The 19,615-nt window shown below is 49.5% G+C and overlaps 1 protein-coding gene and 1 long non-coding RNA gene across 4 annotated transcripts in view; one reads left to right on the top strand and one right to left on the bottom strand.

The window, feature by feature from the left end:
• EHD1 (EH domain containing 1) overlaps nucleotides 1-17,902 on the bottom strand; it is a 34,241-nt gene extending 16,339 nt beyond the window's left edge. The window contains exons 1-3 of one of the 2 annotated variants that reach the window (XM_081174093.1): nucleotides 17,756-17,902; nucleotides 14,891-15,308; nucleotides 5,892-5,989 (exon numbers count right to left, since the gene is read on the bottom strand). In XM_081174093.1, coding sequence (XP_081030219.1) covers nucleotides 5,892-5,989; nucleotides 14,891-15,308; nucleotides 17,756-17,897 — 658 coding nt within the window. In that variant the 5' untranslated portion in view covers nucleotides 17,898-17,902. Of the gene's footprint in view, nucleotides 1-5,891; nucleotides 5,990-14,890; nucleotides 15,312-17,755 lie in introns of both variants that reach the window. The other variant, XM_081174092.1, reaches the window with a different exon arrangement.
• Nucleotides 17,903-17,927: 25 nt separating this feature from the next.
• Nucleotides 17,928-19,170, top strand: LOC308575535. Of its 2 annotated transcripts, none has more exons than XR_014002866.1 (2): nucleotides 17,928-18,147; nucleotides 18,663-19,170. It is a non-coding gene; the product is annotated as an uncharacterized lncRNA (long non-coding RNA). The 2 variants fall into 2 exon arrangements; XR_014002867.1 differs by having other exon boundaries at nucleotides 18,617-19,170.
• The last annotated feature ends 445 nt before the right edge of the window (nucleotides 19,171-19,615 follow it).

Raw genomic sequence — 19,615 nt, 5'->3', positions numbered from 1 at the left:
CTGTGATTTCCAATTCATCTGAAAAGGGGGAACTTTCCCCATGCCGATGTGCACATCTTGCTTCCTAGAATGGAAGTGTCATTTGGGGAAGTTAAGCTATTCCAGGCCGAGAGAAAGCACCAGTGCCAGGGAGGGAGGCAAACACCTTGCTTTGCGCACAAAGGGTCCCCAGTTGAACTCACGTGGGGGAAACCCCAGAGAACCAGCACAGCCAGTCTCTGCAGATAGCACTGGGTCAGGTGAGTCAGTGCCCTGACTCAGGGCAAGAGAGCGTCCCTTTTCCAGATCTCCCTTTGGAACGTTTGAGGAGGAGGAGGAAGGAAGGAAGGTTTTGTAAGGGGATACCTCAAATGGTTTTCCCCCTCTAAATACACACACGCACACTCTGAATCACCATCCCAGAAAAGCTTTTCCACCTTTCGGATTCCCTGAAACATTTCCAGGTAAACCTCTCACAGGCTAAACTTCCTGGCCTGGATGAGGTGTGGAAAAAGTGAGGCCCTCCCGGCCCTCCTGAAAAACAATAGGAGTAAGAATTCCAACTTCCTGTGAGTCACTGCAAAAAGCATTGACATCACCGGACAGCCACACCCACCATTTTGCAAAAGGCTCCCTACCAACAGAGGAGACCAGAGATGCAGCAATGAGGAAAAGCAATGGGGGGGGGGGGCGGTGGCCTGGGAGGCAATAGCCGGACACCCTGTTCCCCATTCCTTCCCGTGTTCCAGGCAGGAAGGTGGAAGGAGGGCGAGTGTTTGGGGCAGGGGGCGGAAGAGAAGTTCCACCACTGCCCCACATGCCCAGAGACACTTTGCAAAGCAAACAGCCAGGAATGCGGGGCTTTCCGAGTTTACTGGTATCTTATTTTAAGAATCTGCGAGGCACTGCATATAAAAATTACCTTGTCAGTGAACACAGGGGCATATATGAAAATAAATAAGATTAATAGTGGAATTGTAGAGTTGGAAGGTCTGATGAAGCAGAGGTGCTCCAGAGAGCCTCTCCCAGCCTCTCGGATGCCCAACTGTGACACAGCAGCCTGGCATCGATGCCACCCACCCTTTCACTCCTGAAACCCCGGAGGGGAGGGAAGCCAGGATGAGCTAAAGCAATTACTTTTTTTTAAAAGGTTCTGAGCCGATGACCCAGGACTCCCGAGTCCAAACTGCACCTTTCTGGTTTGCTCAGAGTGTAGTGGAAGTCCACACTCTCTCCCAGACCCACAGAAGAGTGCGCTGGTCTGCTTACAATGCCAATCCCAAACTCCCAGTAGCTTGAAGGCCAGGTGTCTGGGCACATGGGGATTCAGAAACCTGGAGGCTGGCAACCACACACAGCTCAGCGGTCAAATTAAGAAACTTAAATAGGAAACAAAGGCAGCGGGAAAGCAGGCAGAACCTTGAAACAGATTACAAAACAAACCAGAGCACCAAGGCTCTAAATTGAACTAATCCTAGACACTCGTTCACGTTTACTCCCAAAGCATCAACAAAGGCTGGTCAGCTTCACAGATGATCCTGTCTTGGAAATCCAGTGCTGGAAAGGGAACTGGATCCCCACCCCCTGACACTGGGAGGGGAACAAGGTACAATAAATTGGGGGGGGGGTGTTTTGCTCCAGCAGGTATAATAGTGACAGAGGTTGACAAAATCAATCCTGTCTCCCTGGCTTCTGAAATGCCACTAGCATTTCCTGAACACTTCTATCCAACTGAGCTTGCCAGCCTGCTTTTTCTGCAGCTTTCTGCCTGCGTACCTGAAGGGCTGTAAGATACTTCATCTTAAGGCTGCTGCTAAGCACAAAAGCTTACGTTCAGCAAAACATACAACAGTTCCTCTTCCTGCCGGTGGCTCTCCATCTCCATTAGACAAGCTATAAAAGGAAAAACGAATGAGGAGGGCAGAGGAGAGGAGAGCGAACACTGAAGCATCTCTAAGCTCATTGGCCAACGCCTAGAGCCACATTGGTCTTCCTCGTGCCGCAGCGTTCTTTCTGCAAGGCAGGGGCTGCAGCTTCCCATAGGGGACTTGGTCACCTTGCTGGTGGCAGAGATCAGGACGCAAGATACCCTGAAGCACAACAGTCCAACCACTGCCATATCCTTGTCTCCCTATGCCTGTGGAACGTGACGGAGGGGATCAACACACACTTGTTTTGCCCTCCGGCGCTCAGCAGAACGGCTCCTGAGCACCCTCTGGGAGGCCCCTGCCAGACCAGCACCAGAAGGGAATCCAGCTCCCAGCAGAGCTCAGACTGGCTTGGCCACATATCTCTGTGAGAGAGGGCAAAGGGCACAGAAGGCACGCATAGAGGCCTGCCTCCGCAAGGGCAGGAGTTGGCTGAGACTGCTTGATTCTGAGCAAACTAAGCCTCCCAAGAGTTAGACCATTATACAATTTTTCTTTTTGCAGACAACAACAAAAAGTGAAGGAAACACACCCAAAAAAAGTTGGGAAGCCACTGAAGAGATATTCATACAGTACAGGTAAATACAGTTAATACAACCAATTTAAATAGATATTAAATCCGGTAGTCCATTATTTCTTTTCTACGTGCAGGTTATGTAAGTTGTTAGTTGATGCGTAAGACACAAAGGTCCACCAACCTTTATAAAAGCGTTTTATAGGTTCTTCATGAGCACATGAAGTTTGCGAGCTAGTTTCTCGGTGACTGCGAGATTCCATATATTAAAGGATAGTTTAAAAAAATAATAATGTGTATGAGCGCTCATTTGCTAAACCAAAGCTCATTGACCACCACATCCTGGTTTCTTGCTTGCTGGGGTCAAGTGGAGCCTTATCGCTCATCTGCAGCACTTCCTGATAGCAGGGCAAGGAGAAAAGTCAAATTTCCAGGCCTGCAATAAGACACATGTTTCACTTGTGTCCGACTCGGGCAGCAGGACAGCAAAGGGCCCCTCCATCTCCCTATAACCTCTCCTCTGGGGCAAGGCCTGGTTCCCTTCTCTGCCCCCAACCCCAAAGGCAGCAGAGGTGCTAGGCCCCCCCACCTGGAAAGGAGACCGTAGCACAGCCAGGAGATGATGGAAGCCAAACTGGGGTGTGTCTCAAGACGTAGTAGGACAGGCAGAGGGAAGATGGCCCCCGAGACAGGAGCCTGGGAAGAAGGCAGCTATTTTTAGCCGCCGTCCATCTGCTTGGCAGGAGCAGAGTTTTGCTATCAGCGCAGCACGAGACGCCGTCTCCGCTTTCCCCAGGCCCAAGGAGAGGGGGGCAGCGACACTCCCCAGGCATCAGGAATGCTGCTCCTTCCTGGCGAGGCATGTACACCACCTAGAACACCCTTCTCGTGCCAGCCACATATTTTCAAGCTACGCCTGGAAACTTTAGCGAGGGGAATTAGGGGGGGGGGGGGTTTCCTCCAAGGAGGCCTGAACTTGGCCAGGAGATACAGGCTATAGGCCAAAAGCAGGGGGGAGGGAGGCCCTTCTCTGTCCCTCCCAAGGACGGAACATTTCACTTAAGAAGCCACAACACGCTGGGCGTACATTCAACCTCCTAGATTATGTACCCCATCGAAGCAACCCTCCTAATTTTAAACCCCCGCCTACAACCAAGGGTTAGAAAACCCACCGCCCCCAACGGGGGAGGTGGTCAGGCAGCCCCTCTTAAAAAACTATCCTCTGTTCCTGAATGTTTGTTTGTTTGTTTGTTTTTATAAGATATTTATCAAGGTTTTTTTAAGATGTTACAATACAAAATGAAAAAGAAAAAAAAACACAAAATAAAAATGATTAAAAAAAACCACTCCATTTTTCTATTACTTATTTTCCTTAGCTTGTTTCCCGGACCTCCTCATACCTCCCTTTTTTGTATTCCAGTTCACTTTGTTGGCTCAGCAAATCCTTAGCCTCTTTGTTTATCCTAATCTTTGGTCTTAAAATAATAACATTAGATTTTTCCCTATTAACAACCCATTTTTCATATTCCCTTAAAGCATTACAGCTGGAAACCACTTAATTTCTATCCAACATCATTCTAACATTCATTAATTTTACAATATTTCTGTAGATAGTCTTAAAATTTCTTCCAATCTTCTTCCACCGACTCTTCTCCCTGGTCTCGGATTCTGCCAGTCATTTCTGCCAGTTCCATATAGTCCATCAACTTCATCTGCCATTCTTCCAGAGTGGGTAAATCTTGCGTCTTCCAATACTTTGCTATGAGTATTCTTGCTGCTGTTGTACATAAAAAAAGTTCTATCCTTCTTTGGCACCAATTGGCCGACTATGCCCAGGAGGAAGGCCTCTGGTTTCTTCAAGAAGGTATATTTAAATACCTTTTTCAGTTCATTATATATCATTTCCCATGTTCCTGAACGTTTGTTTTATTGGGACAGCCCCAGATCTTCCTTTCCGGGCAAGGAGTTTGGTTGGGAAAGGAGGCAACATAGCTCCAGGCATCGAGAGCAACATCAAATTGAGCTTTCTGACCCAGATTTGGTTACCATTATAAAACTCTAGAAGACAATCCTACTTTTTAAAGGCAGGATTAAAACATCCCGCTCACTCAAGGAGGCTGCAGCAAATCAGAAGCCAAGGGCCTGGCAGAAAAGAAACGTTTTTGCCTGAAGCTATGTAAGGTTGGGGATGCGGGTGGCGCTGTGGGTTAAACCACAGAGCCTAGGACTTGCTGGTCAGAAGGTTGGCGGTTCGAATCTCCACAACGGGGTGAGCTCCCATTGCTCGGTCCCAGCTCCTGCCAACCTAGCAGTTTGAAATCACGTCAAAGTGCAAGTAGATAAATAGGTACCGCTCCAACAGGAAGGTAAACTGCGTTTCCATGCGCTGCTCTGGTTTGCCAGAAGCGGATTAGTCATGCTGGCCACATGACCCGGAAGCTGTACGCCGGCTCCCTCGGCCTATAGAGCGAGATGAGCGCCGCAACCCCAGAGTCGGCCACGACTGGACCTAATGGTCAGGGGTCCCTTTACCTTTATGTAAGGTTGGTGCCAGGCAAGCTTCCCCCAGGAGAGCATTCTATGAGGAGGGAGCCATCACTGGGAAGGTCCTGTTCTCATGTTGATACCCTCCAGACCTCCCATGTTACACTGATGGAGGAACATCACTGGGAGCGTAGCTGCTTTCAATACTTTTGAGGAGGCTATCCTTCTGGACAGGGCTGGGAATTGGGAAACTGTGCCCCTGTAGGTCATGCTCCTCCTATTCAGCAAATTGGTTCTGGTCTTAGCACCATGGTGTTCCACAGCAGCCACCCAGGAACACGTACATGAAGCCGCTCAGTGAGCTCGCCCAAGGTTCTTGTGCAAAGTGCCCTCGGTATACCAGCAATGCTCAGCTCTCTTCCGTCCAAGTCTTGGGACTTGCTGAACAAGCACCTGTAGCAGGCTGGACGGGTGCTAATATTCTGAAGCTCACTTAGGTAAGATGGTGGGGCTGTTGCTATGAGGTCTGTCTGACCAAGAAGATGGGACCACACTCATAGAAACATATGAAGAGCCCTGCAAAAACCGCAGCAAAGAAACATCAAGTTCTTGCACACACGGCCCCCAAGGACTCGGCTATACAGCTGGAAATATAACGTTCAAAGTGTGTTTTAAGTGCATTACCAAATGTGACCCTAGGTGGCGATGGTGAGCTAATGGGAAATTCAATATATACCGTATTTTTTGCACCATAACACTCACTTTTTTCCTCCTAAAAAGTAAGGGGAAATGTCTGTGCGTGTTATGGAGGGAATGCCTACGGGTGGCATGCCTACAGATTTTCCTCCTCTAAAAACTACGTGCGTGTTATGGTTGGGTGCGTGTTATAGAGCGAAAAATACGGTATATTTTAAAACTTTTTTTATAAAGCATTTTCACACTGCGCGTTTTTTAAAATATATGTGTAGATTCAGCCCAAGTGTTACCTCTGCTTATCCGCTGCTTCTCTCCAGACAGGATTCCAGGGGTGTCAATTATGCTGATGCTGTCCAGGACTGGGTTGGGCAGCTGGGCACACATGAACCTACGAGGGAGGAAGGAGAGGACAGCTAAGCCATTTGTCTCAGCCGAAAAAGCAAGCATAGGGAGGCAGACGTGGCTCCCTGCCTGTCCTCCTCGCCACACTTTTTGGGCAACAGAGCTAACCGCTTCATAGAGTTGAGCCACGTTTCAAAGCGGGGCCTTCCACCCTCCAGCACCCACCTTCGTGTGGCACCACCCACAAAGAGAAGGGAAGGGTGCCACGAGAATGAGTGGAAGATAACTCGAGAAACATATCACCCCCTCTACTTGCCGGGCTCCCTTGAACTTGTTTGCAGATTCAGATCAAGACCACAACAACAGGGAACTGATCTTGAACCTTCTGACGGTGGCCCAGGGCATAATCACCAAGTTTTGGAAGCCCTTTAACCTCAATAATCTAGACAATTATTGGTATTTCAAGACTTGGCAAATCGCCCTTCTTGGGGGGCAGGGGGTGGGACTCGCATGAGCTAAAATTGTCCCGGGGCCAAAATGCTTTGCCATTTTTTCTCATTTGTTTCATCCACAAACACAGTGGCTCAGGAAAGTCAGGTCCCACAGGTCTAGGTGTCTGGATTTAGTACAGCCCAAGGTTACGTTTTAATCTTCTTTTAAGTATGAACTTGCCACTGTTTTGATTTAGACCATCAAACCCTTTGAAATCACGAACCACACACCTTTCCCCTCTGGTTAGGTTTTATTTCTGATTCAATAAATCGTGTGGCTGCATCTTTGTGTATTTCCTTACTGGCAACTGAGACAACTTTTCATTTTATTTCATTGATTTTTTGCAAACATAACAAAGAATCAAGAGATTTTAAAGCGTCAAAGTCTGGAAGGTCAAAAGCCCAAAGATACAAAACAGCTCCAAGGTGATAATAAAGCATTAACTCATACAAATATTCCCTTTACACATAATAAAGATTCATTAAAAATAAAAGTGTTCCCCCCACCATGAGTTTCATTCATTAATGAGAATAAAGGTTCTATGTAATCTTAAATCAGCCAGACACTTGCAAATACTGACGGCATTATATATTTTAAAAAATACATAGGAGAGGATGCTTACTGTTCCACCGAGAGTCGATCCACTTGGATCCTTAACTTTCAGCGGGGGTGCTGGGGTGTCAACAAAGAATACAGGCCTAGCCTGAAACCATCTACTGGGACCATCGACAGCAGCTCTCAGGAAGAGTCTTCTCCGCTCTTCTTACCAATGACCAGAGAGATGCTTGTGGGATTTGAACCTGGGTCCTTCCTGCATGCAGAGCGGGCACCCTCCCAGCGAGCTGCAAAGGCCCTTCCCCAAGCTTCCCGGACCCTGTGAGAGACACAGGTTTTGCACCCCAGAATTGTGTTGAGGTTGTCAAGAGCTAGACGTTCTGCTTTTCAAAAACGCTTCCTCTCAATTTCACAAGGAGGAAAGCATGACCACAGGACACAACAGGAAGATTTGGGCAGGGTAGGAGTTGCGGCAATTGACGGGGCTCAGGTGGACAAGTTCCTTTCGCCCAGGGATGGGGAACTCGAAGACGACCTAAAAGATATTGTGCAACTGCAAACCATCTTCCTAGACATGTTGTTCATGATGGCTGCTTAGTTGGTCTTTAAGGTGCTACAGGAAGGAATTTTTTTATTTTGACTATGGCAGACCAACACGGCTACCTATCTGTAACTGTATGATGGCTGCTGCGGCTGATGGGTGCTAGGAAATCTAACAACATCTGGGGGAGGCTGTCAGGTTCCTCCCCTCCCCTTGAGCTAGAGACCAGGCCTGTGAGCTGGTTATAAAGTCCAGAACACCACCGCTGCCACCCCCCACCAATTTGGTCTCCAGGGTATCTTGTTCCAGCGGCTGACTGAAGGGTATTTATTTTGCCTGGAGACCAAACCCAACGCAGCACCTTTAGACCTGGAAAGAATGTCCCATCTGCACTCCACATTTAAAGCGGTATCAGACCACCTTAAACAACCATGGCTTCTTCCCCCAAAGAATCCTGGGAGCTGTCGTTTGTTACGGGTGTGGAGGGTTCCTAGGGGAACCCAATTCTCCCCAAAGAGCTATAATTCCCAGAGTTTCATGGAAAGAGGGAAACCACTCTGGGAATTGTAGCTCCCAATTCTTGGGACGCTGAACAAACTTCAGCTCTCAGGATACTTTGAGGGAAACTGTTTCTGTTTAAAGTGACATGATAACTGCTTTAAAAGTACAGTGTGGATTAGACCAGAGTCTCAGCCGGCTATCCCAGCTCCTGATACACAACAGTTCTCCCATCAAGGCCATCTTTGACATGGACAGAGACTAAGTGAGCAACGCATCAAGGAACCGAGGCCTATGCTGTTCTCAGATGTAATGGGTATGAGTTACTTGTGCGTAAACTGGTGCCTTTCTCGGTTAATTTGCCTTGTTAAAACTTTGACTGCGCAGCCCCTTCTCATGGTGGCTGCCTCAGTCACTGGCAGAATCCGTCAGTGGGCGTTTCTTGAACCTCTTCCAACATAAAAGTTGTTTGACACCCAGTCTCCTCCTCCTCTCACTGCGCAGGAGTCTTCTGCGCAGGGAAGGCGTGGGTAGCGGAGGACCTGGGCTCTCCTCACTGATGTCCAGTGAAGAGTCCCTGAGCCCTCTCTCCACTTCCCCCGTCTGCCTCCCTTTATCCCCGGTGTTGCGCTGATTGGCTTCCCCCTCTCCTGAGCTGTTTCTCCCCCTACTGCTGGGTCCTTCGCCCGCATCATCTGGGAGCCTCCCCTTCGCCTCTCGCTCCGATGTCAGTTCCCTGACATCAGAAGAGGAAGGTCAAAAATTAGGTTCATGGGTTCGAGACCCATGTTGGGCGAAAAATCCCTGCACTGCAGAGGGTTGGGCTAGATGACACACACGGCCTCTTCCAACTCTACAATTCTACGAGGAAGGAAGAGGGTGAACATCCCAGTACGTAGCCTGAACTTTCAGTCACTGCTGACTTTGCCACCAGAGCATTCCCTGCCCTCTGTCTCAAAGCACCTCTCAGGGGCCATAGCTCTTGCACACAGAAGGCCCCGGGTTCAGTCCTCCCAACAGCATCTGCAGGGAGGGCTGGGAGAGGCTCCCTGCCAGAAACCCTGGCATTGCTGCCAGTCAGTGTGGGCAGCACCGAGATAGTTGGACTCGGAAGAAAGCAGCTTCCCATGTCCTTCGCCAAGAGAGAAGGGGCCGCTTCCCCTCTCCCGAAATGCTCAAAACATCCTCCCATGACCTCGCCTGATCCATCCCCCGGCCCTTGCGGGAATAATAATTATAATAATAAATTTTTATTTATACCTCGCCCTGCCCGGCCAGAGCCAGGCTCAGGGCGGCTAGCACCAGTAAAATTACAAAAAAAGGGGGGGGGAGAAACAATTTAAAATACATGTTAAAATACAGCCTTATTTTAATAATAGCCCATAGATCAAAACCATAAGGGGAGGGAAACATAAGGGTCAGACTGAGTCCAAACCAAAGGCCAGGCGGAACAGCTCTGTCTTGCAGGCCCTGCGGAAAGATGTCAAGTCCCGCACAGAATGCTTTCCTGCACAGCCCAGCAGGGAAGTGAGAGGCACCCTCTGCCTCCTTGGTGCTCAGCACTGCAACTAGAAAAGATGAGCTTTGGAATATTGCAGAGACAGATTTGCAGGGCTGCTTCTGCTGCTTTGGAATTTGCTCCCGCCTTCTCCCCGCAAGCAGCAGGGAAGGCAACAAAGACCAAAGGCCACCTCTTCCTCCCTGCATCAGTCCCTCCTTGCGCAGCCCCGGCTTAACCCACAAAAGGCTGTGCACAAATCCAACTCCTGAACGCGAGGTCCACCTGTACAGAGGTCCTAAGCCAAGGGTACGGGAAGGTCAGCCGTCGTCAAGGGCACTGGCAAGCTGCCTCAGATAATCTTGTAAGGATCCTCTGGAGATAAGGCACATCCCGTCCTGGGCCCCCCTCTGCTTGGCCAACATGATCCAGCCTCCAGAAGGACTGTGGATTCAACCTACACCTACAGCATTTGACTGAAAAGCCTTCTCAGATCACTGGGCGCAGCAGAGGGTGAAAGGAGAAAGGAGTTAGGTATTAAGCCACGAGTAAACCATATATTTAAAGCACCACGATACCACTTTAAGTAATCATGGCTTCTTCCTCCAAAGCAACATGGGAGCTGTAGTTTGTTCAGGGGGCTGAGTTGTAAGGAGACCCCTCCTTGAGTGGCTTAACAGCCAATCCATCTTCCCAGGGGTCTGGAACTCTGCAAGGGGAATCCACGGTGTCCTTCAAAGTCTCCACACCCTTAACAAACAGCAGCTCACATAATTCTTTGGGGAGGAACCCATGACTTTTTAAAGTGGCATTCCTAATGCTTTAAACCAGGGTCTCCCAAACTTGGGCCTCTCCAGCTGTTGTTGGACTACAACTCCCATCAGCCCTAGCTAGCAGGACCAGCGGCCAGGGATGGTGGGAACTGTAGTCCAAAAACAGATGGAGAGCCAAGTTGGGCAAATCCTGCTTTAAATGTGTGGGGTGAATGTGGCCTTAACAGTCCTCCCCACCGCATGATTCCGTGTAGGGCAAGCCAGGCAAGGCCGTCTGTAGATAAAATTCCCCAAAAGAATCCAGCTGGCAGCCAGCCACCCCAACAGCATGACCAAACTTCTCAGGGTGCAAGGAGGACTGGATACAAAATGCTGAGCTGGCCCCATACGAAGATTAGGGATGTAGTTTTTCAAAACAGTTTTCGGAAGGGCCATGCCCACTGCGGAAGAGCACAAGCTTTGCTCAGGTCCAAGGTTCAATCCCCACATTTCCGGACGGTGCTGGCTGAGACACCTGTTCAGCAAACCCACCACCGCCAGGCAGCACAGCCACTAGCAAGCCAGATGGACCAGCTATCTTGGCTTGTGGCATGAAAGCATCCTATGCTCAGAGCTAGCTTGCCTCCACTTGAAAGCCACATGCGGAGTCTGCAAAGCGCACCAACCTTGCGCAGGGAGATTTCTGGCTTACCAATCTAAACACTACAGAGGTCAGGCAGGAGTGGAACAAAAGTGTAAACACTGTCAGGGTGTAAAATTAACTAGGAGGCCCAAATTCCTCCTCTGAACTCCCAGACTGTTTTGCTAGCAAGGGAATCTGCAAGCCGCCCCTAAGTCTGCCGGAGGTCGCAGGGAGACCCAGCAGGAACTAACAACCCCTCTTTGTGTTGACCCTGCTCTCCTGAAACAGACTTTCGGCAGCATTAACTCGTGACTGGTGAGGAATTCGATCTCAGATGCTTCAGGGCTCAAAAGGGCCCTTAAAGAGACCGCTTGGCCAAAACTCTTGTTACGGGCAGTGTCAGACTTTGCAAACACTTGCTCCGATCTTCCCAGCCCACCCTTCCTGAGCAAAATTCCAGGGCACACTAGAGGGATCGGGGCGGCAGGAGGACCACTCCCCTTGGAAATCAGGGCAATTCCTGATTGACACCAAGGTCCAGGGAATGAAAAGTCCATCACCACAAGAGCGTTGTATCAGAGGCAAAAAAACCTAGAAGTTAACACCACCCCTGCTGTATGGCGGAAAGAATTTAGAACGAAACGAATTTATCAGCAGCACAGGACGTAATTCCTGGATCAGGCAAGCTTGACCACAGTAGCGGTGACTTTAGGACTGGACTGCTGCAATACACTCCATGTGGGGTCTCCTTTGTGTTTGACCCAGAAACTGTGGCTAGTGCAGAATGCTGCAGCGTGGTTGATGAGTGGAGCAGACCCTGTAAGCATACCTGCTCAGAAGTGCGCACTAGCTGCTGGTTTGTTAGTGGACTAAACTCAAAGGGTTATTCTTTGTATACAAGGCTCTCTCAACAGCGTGGGACCAGCTTACTTGAAAGATCACCTTGCCCCACAAATGCACCCCCTCGACTGCAGAACTGGGACTTTTACAAATGCACGTTTGTTCCATGGATGCAAGGAATCTGATCCTTCAGGGCGACAGCATCAAAATTTTAGAACTCCCCATCCACTGACATTAGACAGGCATCTTTGCTGTATTTTTGGTGCCTGCTAAGAACCTGGCTTAGGCAGACCTATCCAGACATGTACATTTGACACACATTTTAATACAGTAGACCCTCCGGATACGAATTAAATTCGTTCCAGGGGTCTGTACTTAACCTGAAAAGTCTGTTACTGGAGGCGCTACTTCTGCGCACGGTGTACAGAGCACTTCTGCGCATGCATGCGCGGCAAAACCTGGCAGTATACACTTCCGGGTTTGCCACTTTCGCAACCTGAAAGTTATGTATCCAGAGCGGTACGTAACTCGAGGGTCCACTGTATGTAACTGCATCCAATTATGTATATGGATATTTTGAAAACGTTTAGGTCAGCTTGTTTTTAACTTCTGGCTTCACCGGTATTTGTTACCAGATTTTAGACTTTACGTAAATTGATTGGAGGTTTTGATGATTAAGCAGTATACAAATCCAGTTAAATGAATAAAAATAAAAACCAAATTAGTGGGATCTGCCACAAAGTTTTGTAGCGTGGACAGGGGGGGTCCCTCTTCTCCAGGGCTGCAGCCAGCTACAGGCTCCAGCTCCTTCCTCCCTTGTTTTCTCCCCCAAATCAGGATTCCATGGCAAGGACCAGCCCTCACTTCTGAAAATCCCTTGTGAGCAAAAACAACAGATGCTATAAATAAAAGATGCTTCAGAATGCCAGCCCACAACTTTAACCTTGCCAGCCCCACTTCTAAGAGCTCTGCGATGCCTCAGCAGGACAGGAGCTTGGGGGTGGGGTGGGGGAGAGAAAAAGTACTGGCCTAAACCCCCACCTGACAAAACGGATCCTGGGGTGCCTGAATTTTGCCACAGACTGAATGCACACACAACTATCAAATGAAAGGCTTTTACTTGGCCATTTTTGTAGTTTTGTTCCTTTGGAAAAGGCTTGAAAAGCCCCTCTGCTCTGGGAGGGGGGTGGGGCCTGAGCTACACTGCCAGGCCTCAATAACTCTTCCCCCTCCAGTCTGGGAACTGGCTGGGCATGCGAGCCAAAGAGGGGATTTCTGCTGCTCTTTAAATCTGCCTGCCAAAGACAGATGGGAGAGGGCGGAACGAAGGGACAGTGCCCTAAAAGCCCAGGCTGGCAGCAGGGCTGGCTGACTGGGCACAGCCAGGGCACCAAGTCAGGCTGGAAAAGAAAGTGGAACTGGGCGGGTTGCACTTTTGGATCTTATCAGCTGCAGGATGCAGAGCTCTAAAAAGTGAGCAGCAGGATCCGCATCCACTACTTGGGCGTGAGCCAGGGAGAGAAAAGAAGGCAGGGCAAGATTATTGACAGTAGATCCACACCATGTATTGAAAGCACAGCCAGAGGACATATTTAACACAAGTGACTCCCCCCCCAAGAATCCTGGGAACTGTAGTTTGTTATAAGTGTGTTGTGAGGAGGTAACTACAGTTCCCAAGATTCCCTGGTGTGCTCTAAATGTATGGTGTGGACCTATTCAGAGGCGGCTGCACTGCAACACTCCCCCCACCAAAAATAAGTTTCCTTGCTCATCTTCCTTTAGGGAAATTTTAATTTCCCGCTTGCATTTGATATGGTACAGCACCCCACCTCTTCCCAAAGTTGTTCAAGGTAAAACATTACCTCAAATTAACAACCACCCTGCAGGGCTGATTAGGATGAAAAACAGGTGACTTGCCCAAGGTTTCCCAGCCCAATCTCCAGGGATCAACTGGATTCCAGTGCCGGCAATGGGGTAATGCCACCCCGATGTCACCAGGCGGCAGAAGGTTAATGAGACGCACCCAGACAGCTCTGTCCTCCAAAAGAGGAGGGATGCTGCCCACCCCGGTAACATCAGCCGCCTAAGGCGGTCACTCCACTCCACCCAACCTCAGGGCCGGCCGTGCCCCTAGGTAAAGGTAAAGGGACCCCTGACCATTAGATCCAGTCGTGACCAACTCTGGGGTTGCGGCGCTCATCTCGCTTTATTGGCCGAGGGAGCCGGCGTACAGCTTCCGGGTCATGTGACCAGCATGACTAAGCCGCTTCTGGCAAACCAGAGCAGCGCACGGAAACGCCGTTTACCTTCCCGCCCGAGTGGTACCTACTTATCTACTTGCACTTTGACATGCTTTCGGACTGCTATGTTGGCAGGAGCAGGGACTGAGCAACGGGAGCTCACCCCGTCGCGGGGATTCGAGCCACCGACCTTCTGATCGGCAAGTCCTAGGCTCTGTGGCTTAACCCAAAGCGCCACCCGTGTCCCTGGCCCTGCCCCTAGTGAGCATTATATCATGTCTGAGTGGAGATTTGAACTTGCTTCTTGGATCTTGCTCTCATCTAGGTGGTCCACATATTATTATTATTTTTTTGGGGGGGGGAGGGTGCAAGATAGCAGGTTCATCCATAATCAGCAACATTCATATGACTGGCAAATACTCAGGTTCATATGCCAGCTCAGCTACAGGGCAACCTCAAGAGGGGAAGTCACTATCTTCGAGTCTAACAAAAACACAAAGTGAGTCTACCTTGAGTTTCCTGGAAAGCGGGAGCAGCTGCCACCTAGCCCACCCTTTGCTACACTGACCGGCGGTGGCTCTCCCGCGTCTGAAAGGCTGACCCTAGAGATGCCAAGGATTAAACCGTGGACCTTCTGCTTTCAAAGGGTGCATTCTACTACTGAGCTCCTAAAAACAAAGATTCTAGTCCTCATGGGTCGGAATAAAGAGCCGGTTTAAAAGAAAGGAAGCTGCCTTATTGTCTCGTTTGCATCAGCGTCGTGGCGGCTCTGCAAGGTTTACAGATAACGGGTCTTTTCTTCAGCCACAGCTGGAGATGCTACTGGGGATTCAAGCCCCTTGCCCTTGGAGGGAACCCGGGACCCGCCCCCCTGCTGCATCCCCGTACCTGTTGAGAAAGGCGTTGCCGAAGGCGTTGAGCTTGCGGAAAGGGCGCCGGGGGTCGACGACCAGCGCGTTGCCCGGGATGACGCCCTCGCTCTCGCCGCCCATGACGGCGATGAAGGAGTCCGTGGTGGGCTCGGGCCCGATGCGCATGCCGGGGAAGTCCTGCTCCAGCAGGTGGCGGATGAAGGTGGTCTTGCCCGTGCTGTACTGGCCCACCAGCAGCACCATGGGCTTGCTCTCCCAGTCGGCGGGCTCCAGCGCCGGCGAGTGGAAGTCGTGGAAGCGGTAGTGCTCCTCCAGCGGCAGCAGCTTGCCGGCGTACAGTTGCTTCAGACCCTCCGAGACGGTGCGGAACAGCTCGGGTTCCTTGCGCCGCCGCGCGTCGCGGCTCACCCAGCTGAACATGGCTGAGCCCAACCCTACTGCGGGCGAAGGGTGGGGGAAAGGAAGAGAAAAATAAGATTTAAAAAAAAAATGAAGAGGGAGCGTTATATACGGGGCCGGCTCCGGGTTCAAGAGCGCCTTATGCGGCAGGCAAAGTAGCCGACGGCAGCGCAACGCACCGCAGACGCCACGCGCCGCTCGGCGGCTCTCCTTATCAAGCCGCGGCGGCAACGCCACGCCCCTCCTCACTCCTGATTGGTCGCTCGCCTACGTGCTTGTCCCGCCCTCTTTCCTTTCCCGGCAGCCCTGAGAACCGCAGAAGGCAAAAGTTGAGGCGCGCCTCTTTAACTTTTGAGCGTAGAGGTACGAAAGGGAAAGATAGGCCCATCTCAGCCGGAACCGACACCGCCCACCTTGGGACCTTCGTCCAGGGGTCGCAAATTAACACAACGGAAACAGTAATTTTTGCTCCGCCATTGTAAGACCCTTGCCACCACCAAAGCAAGGTAACGCGGGTGGAGGGAGGAACTCTGCACATGCTCAGAAGCACTCGGGCACCTCTGAATTCAGCCTTAGCAATTAAGAATTGCCTCCTCAAAAATAAAACGAGTGCTCATGAGCATGTGCAGAGCGTACTTCCTTTTTGCAGGCTACTCAATAGCTCCATTGTTTCCCCCTCCTTTTACACACATATTAATTAATTAAGTAAACTTATTAAGCCAGGTGTTCTCTAACAGCGACTTGCTTTTTAAAAAACATACACATTAATACATTATACCATAGGGAGGGGAGAGGGAAAAAAATCATATAAAAGAGTAACGCTTTTTCATACAATACCCCTTATAACGTCCATAGGATAAAACAGAATCAGCTCAGTCCATCAAAGGCCCAGGGGGGAAGGTAAGTCTTTACCTGCCTCTGAAAAGATGTCAGCAAACCTCACTGGGGTAGGGGTATTCCTCAGAGGGAGCCAACACTGAAAAGGCCTTTTACCTATATTATGTGGGGACGTGGGAAACGAGGTCCCCTATCTGCCAAAGCAGAAGGCCGAAGTTGATTCCTAGTTCCCAGTTCCTGGTTTCAACTCTTAGCTTGGTTATCTATACCCAGATTTGAAACTGCACTTTAGCCACCCAGTAGATAAGCTTAATTAGTAATCTTATTTTCATAACAAGTGGCCAGTGTTGTTTTCTGAACCAAGCACTGAGCATCAATAAACCGAATGGCTTTTTCCAGTCGGTCCTAAAGCCGTGGCTTTTATCACTGGTTCCTCTGCTTTGTGAGCTAAAGTGCAAACCCAAACCCAGATTAGATTGCCTAATTAAATCCTACTTTCCAGTTCTTAGAGCGTCATTGGCAGCCTGAATAAGGAAAGGATGCTTACTATTTTAATATTGCTTTGTTTCTGTGTTTTGCCGTCGGGTGAATAGTATTATATTTTGGGTCTGTAAGAAACGGGGGTGTGGTTGTCAGTGCGTGGTTTATCTGCCGTAAATAAATAGCAAACTAAAACTTAACATGTCCCAGCCTACAGATCTGATAAACTCCAGGTCCTTTTCTGCTTTCCTGTATCATATGCTTCCCTGAGCAAGAAATTGTCCCTCCCAGTTATTCTCATAGGACCAAAGCATTGCTTTGCTGTAACAAGTTTTAACATAGAGGGAAGGACCACTGTAGCATCTGCTTTGCACGCAAAAGGTCCCGGGTTCAAACCCTGCTGGTGTCTCCAGATAACAAAAGGCTCATGTAGCTAGTGCTGGCAATGCATGCCTGTGCTTGAGACCCTTGAGAGTCACTGGGAGACAATGTGCTGTAGTAGTTAGAGTGTCAGACTGCGACTCAGCACCCCACTTGGCCACAAAACTCACTAGGTGGCCTTGGGCCAGTCACTGCCTCTCAGCCTGACCTACCTCGTAGGGTTGTTGTGAGGGTTAAATGAAGAGCGGGAGAATCATGTCCACCACTTTGAGCTTGTGGGAGGAAAGGTTGGATATACTGTACAAATAATATTTATATATGGTTATATATAGTCCTGTTAGCTAGGGATGATGGGAGATGTAGTCCCAAAACATCTGGAGGGCTGAGGTTGCCTATACCTGATCTATACAGATGCCAGGGCAGATAACAAAGCATAAAATAAACAAATTGCACCATAAGCAGCTATAAAACAGTCAAATGCAGCAGCTGATAAGCAGAGGCAGCTAAAACCATAGAGCAGGCAAAAAAATAAATAAAAACAAATCACTGACTTAAATCAGGACGTTGGGGTGCCCTGGGAAGGATAGGCCCTGGGCTATCTGGGTCCCTGATCAGAGGTTCTGGGACTCAGTAGTACCAAGCTGCGCATGCCCATTGAGCAAGGAGAAAAAGATATAAGGGATCAGCCTCAAGCTGTATGTCTGGAATGTGTAAAGAAATAATAAAGGGCAAGATGCCTTGATGGTGATGTGGGGCATCTCTGGGTTGCGAGTGATAGCCTCACCTGAGCTCCCTTCATCCATGTCAGCGTCCTTCTGCCTCCGCTCCATTCCCTCTGCATGGCAAACCCGCCTCGGCCTCGGCAGTTTAACAGCCCGGTGGCTCTGGCTGGCCGGAATCCCTCTTTGTGAACTGGCCTCATGCATCGCCCGTGATGTCAGCAGGTTCTGGAATGAATGGTCCGCAGCTGGGGAGGAACCTCTCATTCCTAAGAATTAGACTCTTGCCTCTCCTGGGGAAGACCCCGGGCCAATTTCAAGGGGTTCCTATCCGTATATAAAGCCCGTCTGCTCCGATTCAGCTGCAAAATGTGGGTTTTCCTGGAGAAATGAACAAAAAGCGCTCAGGCACAGACCTGGAATGCCCAGACCTATACCTAGAAAGTGCGAAGCAAAGGTAAGCGGTCGTGGTCATTTATGAAAAGGAAGAAACTCTGCATGCACTCATTTAGCTGCAGTTCCTGCATTGCAGGGGGTTGGGCTCCTTCCAAGCTCTGCATTTCTGTGATTCTATGATTCATGCGCCTTTGTATGTCCCAGCACTGGAAATTGTTTAAGAGCCCTGACCCCGAGAGAGGTCAAACCTTGAACGTGCCTTTATCGGGCTCACCCGCGTTCCGGCTCAAGGCTCTTGGCATGGTCCAAACCATGACATATCACAGTACTATGTGTTTCCCCCACCCCACCCCGCTCAATATTAGTTAGCCAAGTGAAGGGAGACCTTTGGCTCTGCTTATCCATCCACTCAACTTTCTCTTTCGCTGCAACACGATCTGTCTGTTGGGTGAGAAAGCGGAATGGCTTTTGGGTGTGCATGCGGAGATCACAGCTCTTGTGTTTCACATTTCCTGTTTTGCCTCTAGCAGCTAAGAGTCCTGGGCTGGCCCTGATCTCTCCCCCCCCCCCTTCCAGGTGGTGAGATATAAAGCACAGTGTCATGCAATAGCTGAGTTGCAAATAGAACCGCCTAATGAAAATTGGCAGAAACATTTGGGACAGGGCCTCACATGGGAGTCCAAAACTCAAGCAGAATAGATGTGAACCTGTCGAGATATATCAGCCGAGTTAAAGATCAAGGTGGGAGTTTATGTTTGCTTTATAATTCTCCATTTGAAGTTTGAACACCAGCGCAGTCCTCGCAACCTTTTTCCAGGGGTTGGGATATAAAGAGGCTAAATGCATTGCAATGTGATAGTTGAAATGAGGGTTTCTGAAGATCTCCTCCTTCGTGTTCCACTATCCTGACAAATGGTGCTCAGTGTGGTTTTGATCAAGGAAAGTTTAGAAGCAAAAGGAGCCGTTTTTAAAGTCAAAAGTTGCAAAGCCACATGATCTGGATCAACAAAAAGTAACAGCAAACAAAACAGAATGTGCCTAGCGGTGAGGAGTACATAGATATTAAATGTCAGTCACAAGCCAACCAACTGTGATATTCTAAGGATAATGAATTCATGGGAAATTGGGTAAAAATGGGGGGGGGGGTGTTTCAGCCCCAAAGGGTCTTCTGTAGTGGCACAACAATACAAAACCTCAGCGTCTTCAACAAGCCTGTTTGTGGAATATATAAATACCGTATGTGAGTAAAGAATGTTACAGATTTTCTGCTATTTCCTGAACTTCAGTTTGGGAATAATCTGCAAGCTCTTAGAAAAAAATGCAAATCTCACCCCACCCAGTTTAGGGTCGCAAAACTTCTGTGGCACCTGGGGGGTAGGGTGGGAGTATCTCCTCTTCTCCGTTCCCCATCCAGGATTTTGATTGGTTTTCCTTTCGCCCCACCCCACCCAACATTTGCTAAGCTGCCCCTGCTCCCTTTCATTCCCCCTCATTCCATCAGCCACGAAATGGAATACGATCATTCCAAT

Source organism: Podarcis bocagei, assembly GCF_964188305.1.
Source record: "Podarcis bocagei genome assembly, chromosome: 16".
Classification (NCBI taxonomy): Eukaryota; Metazoa; Chordata; class Lepidosauria; order Squamata; family Lacertidae; genus Podarcis; species Podarcis bocagei.
This window is presented reverse-complemented; position numbering and strand designations above follow the sequence as displayed.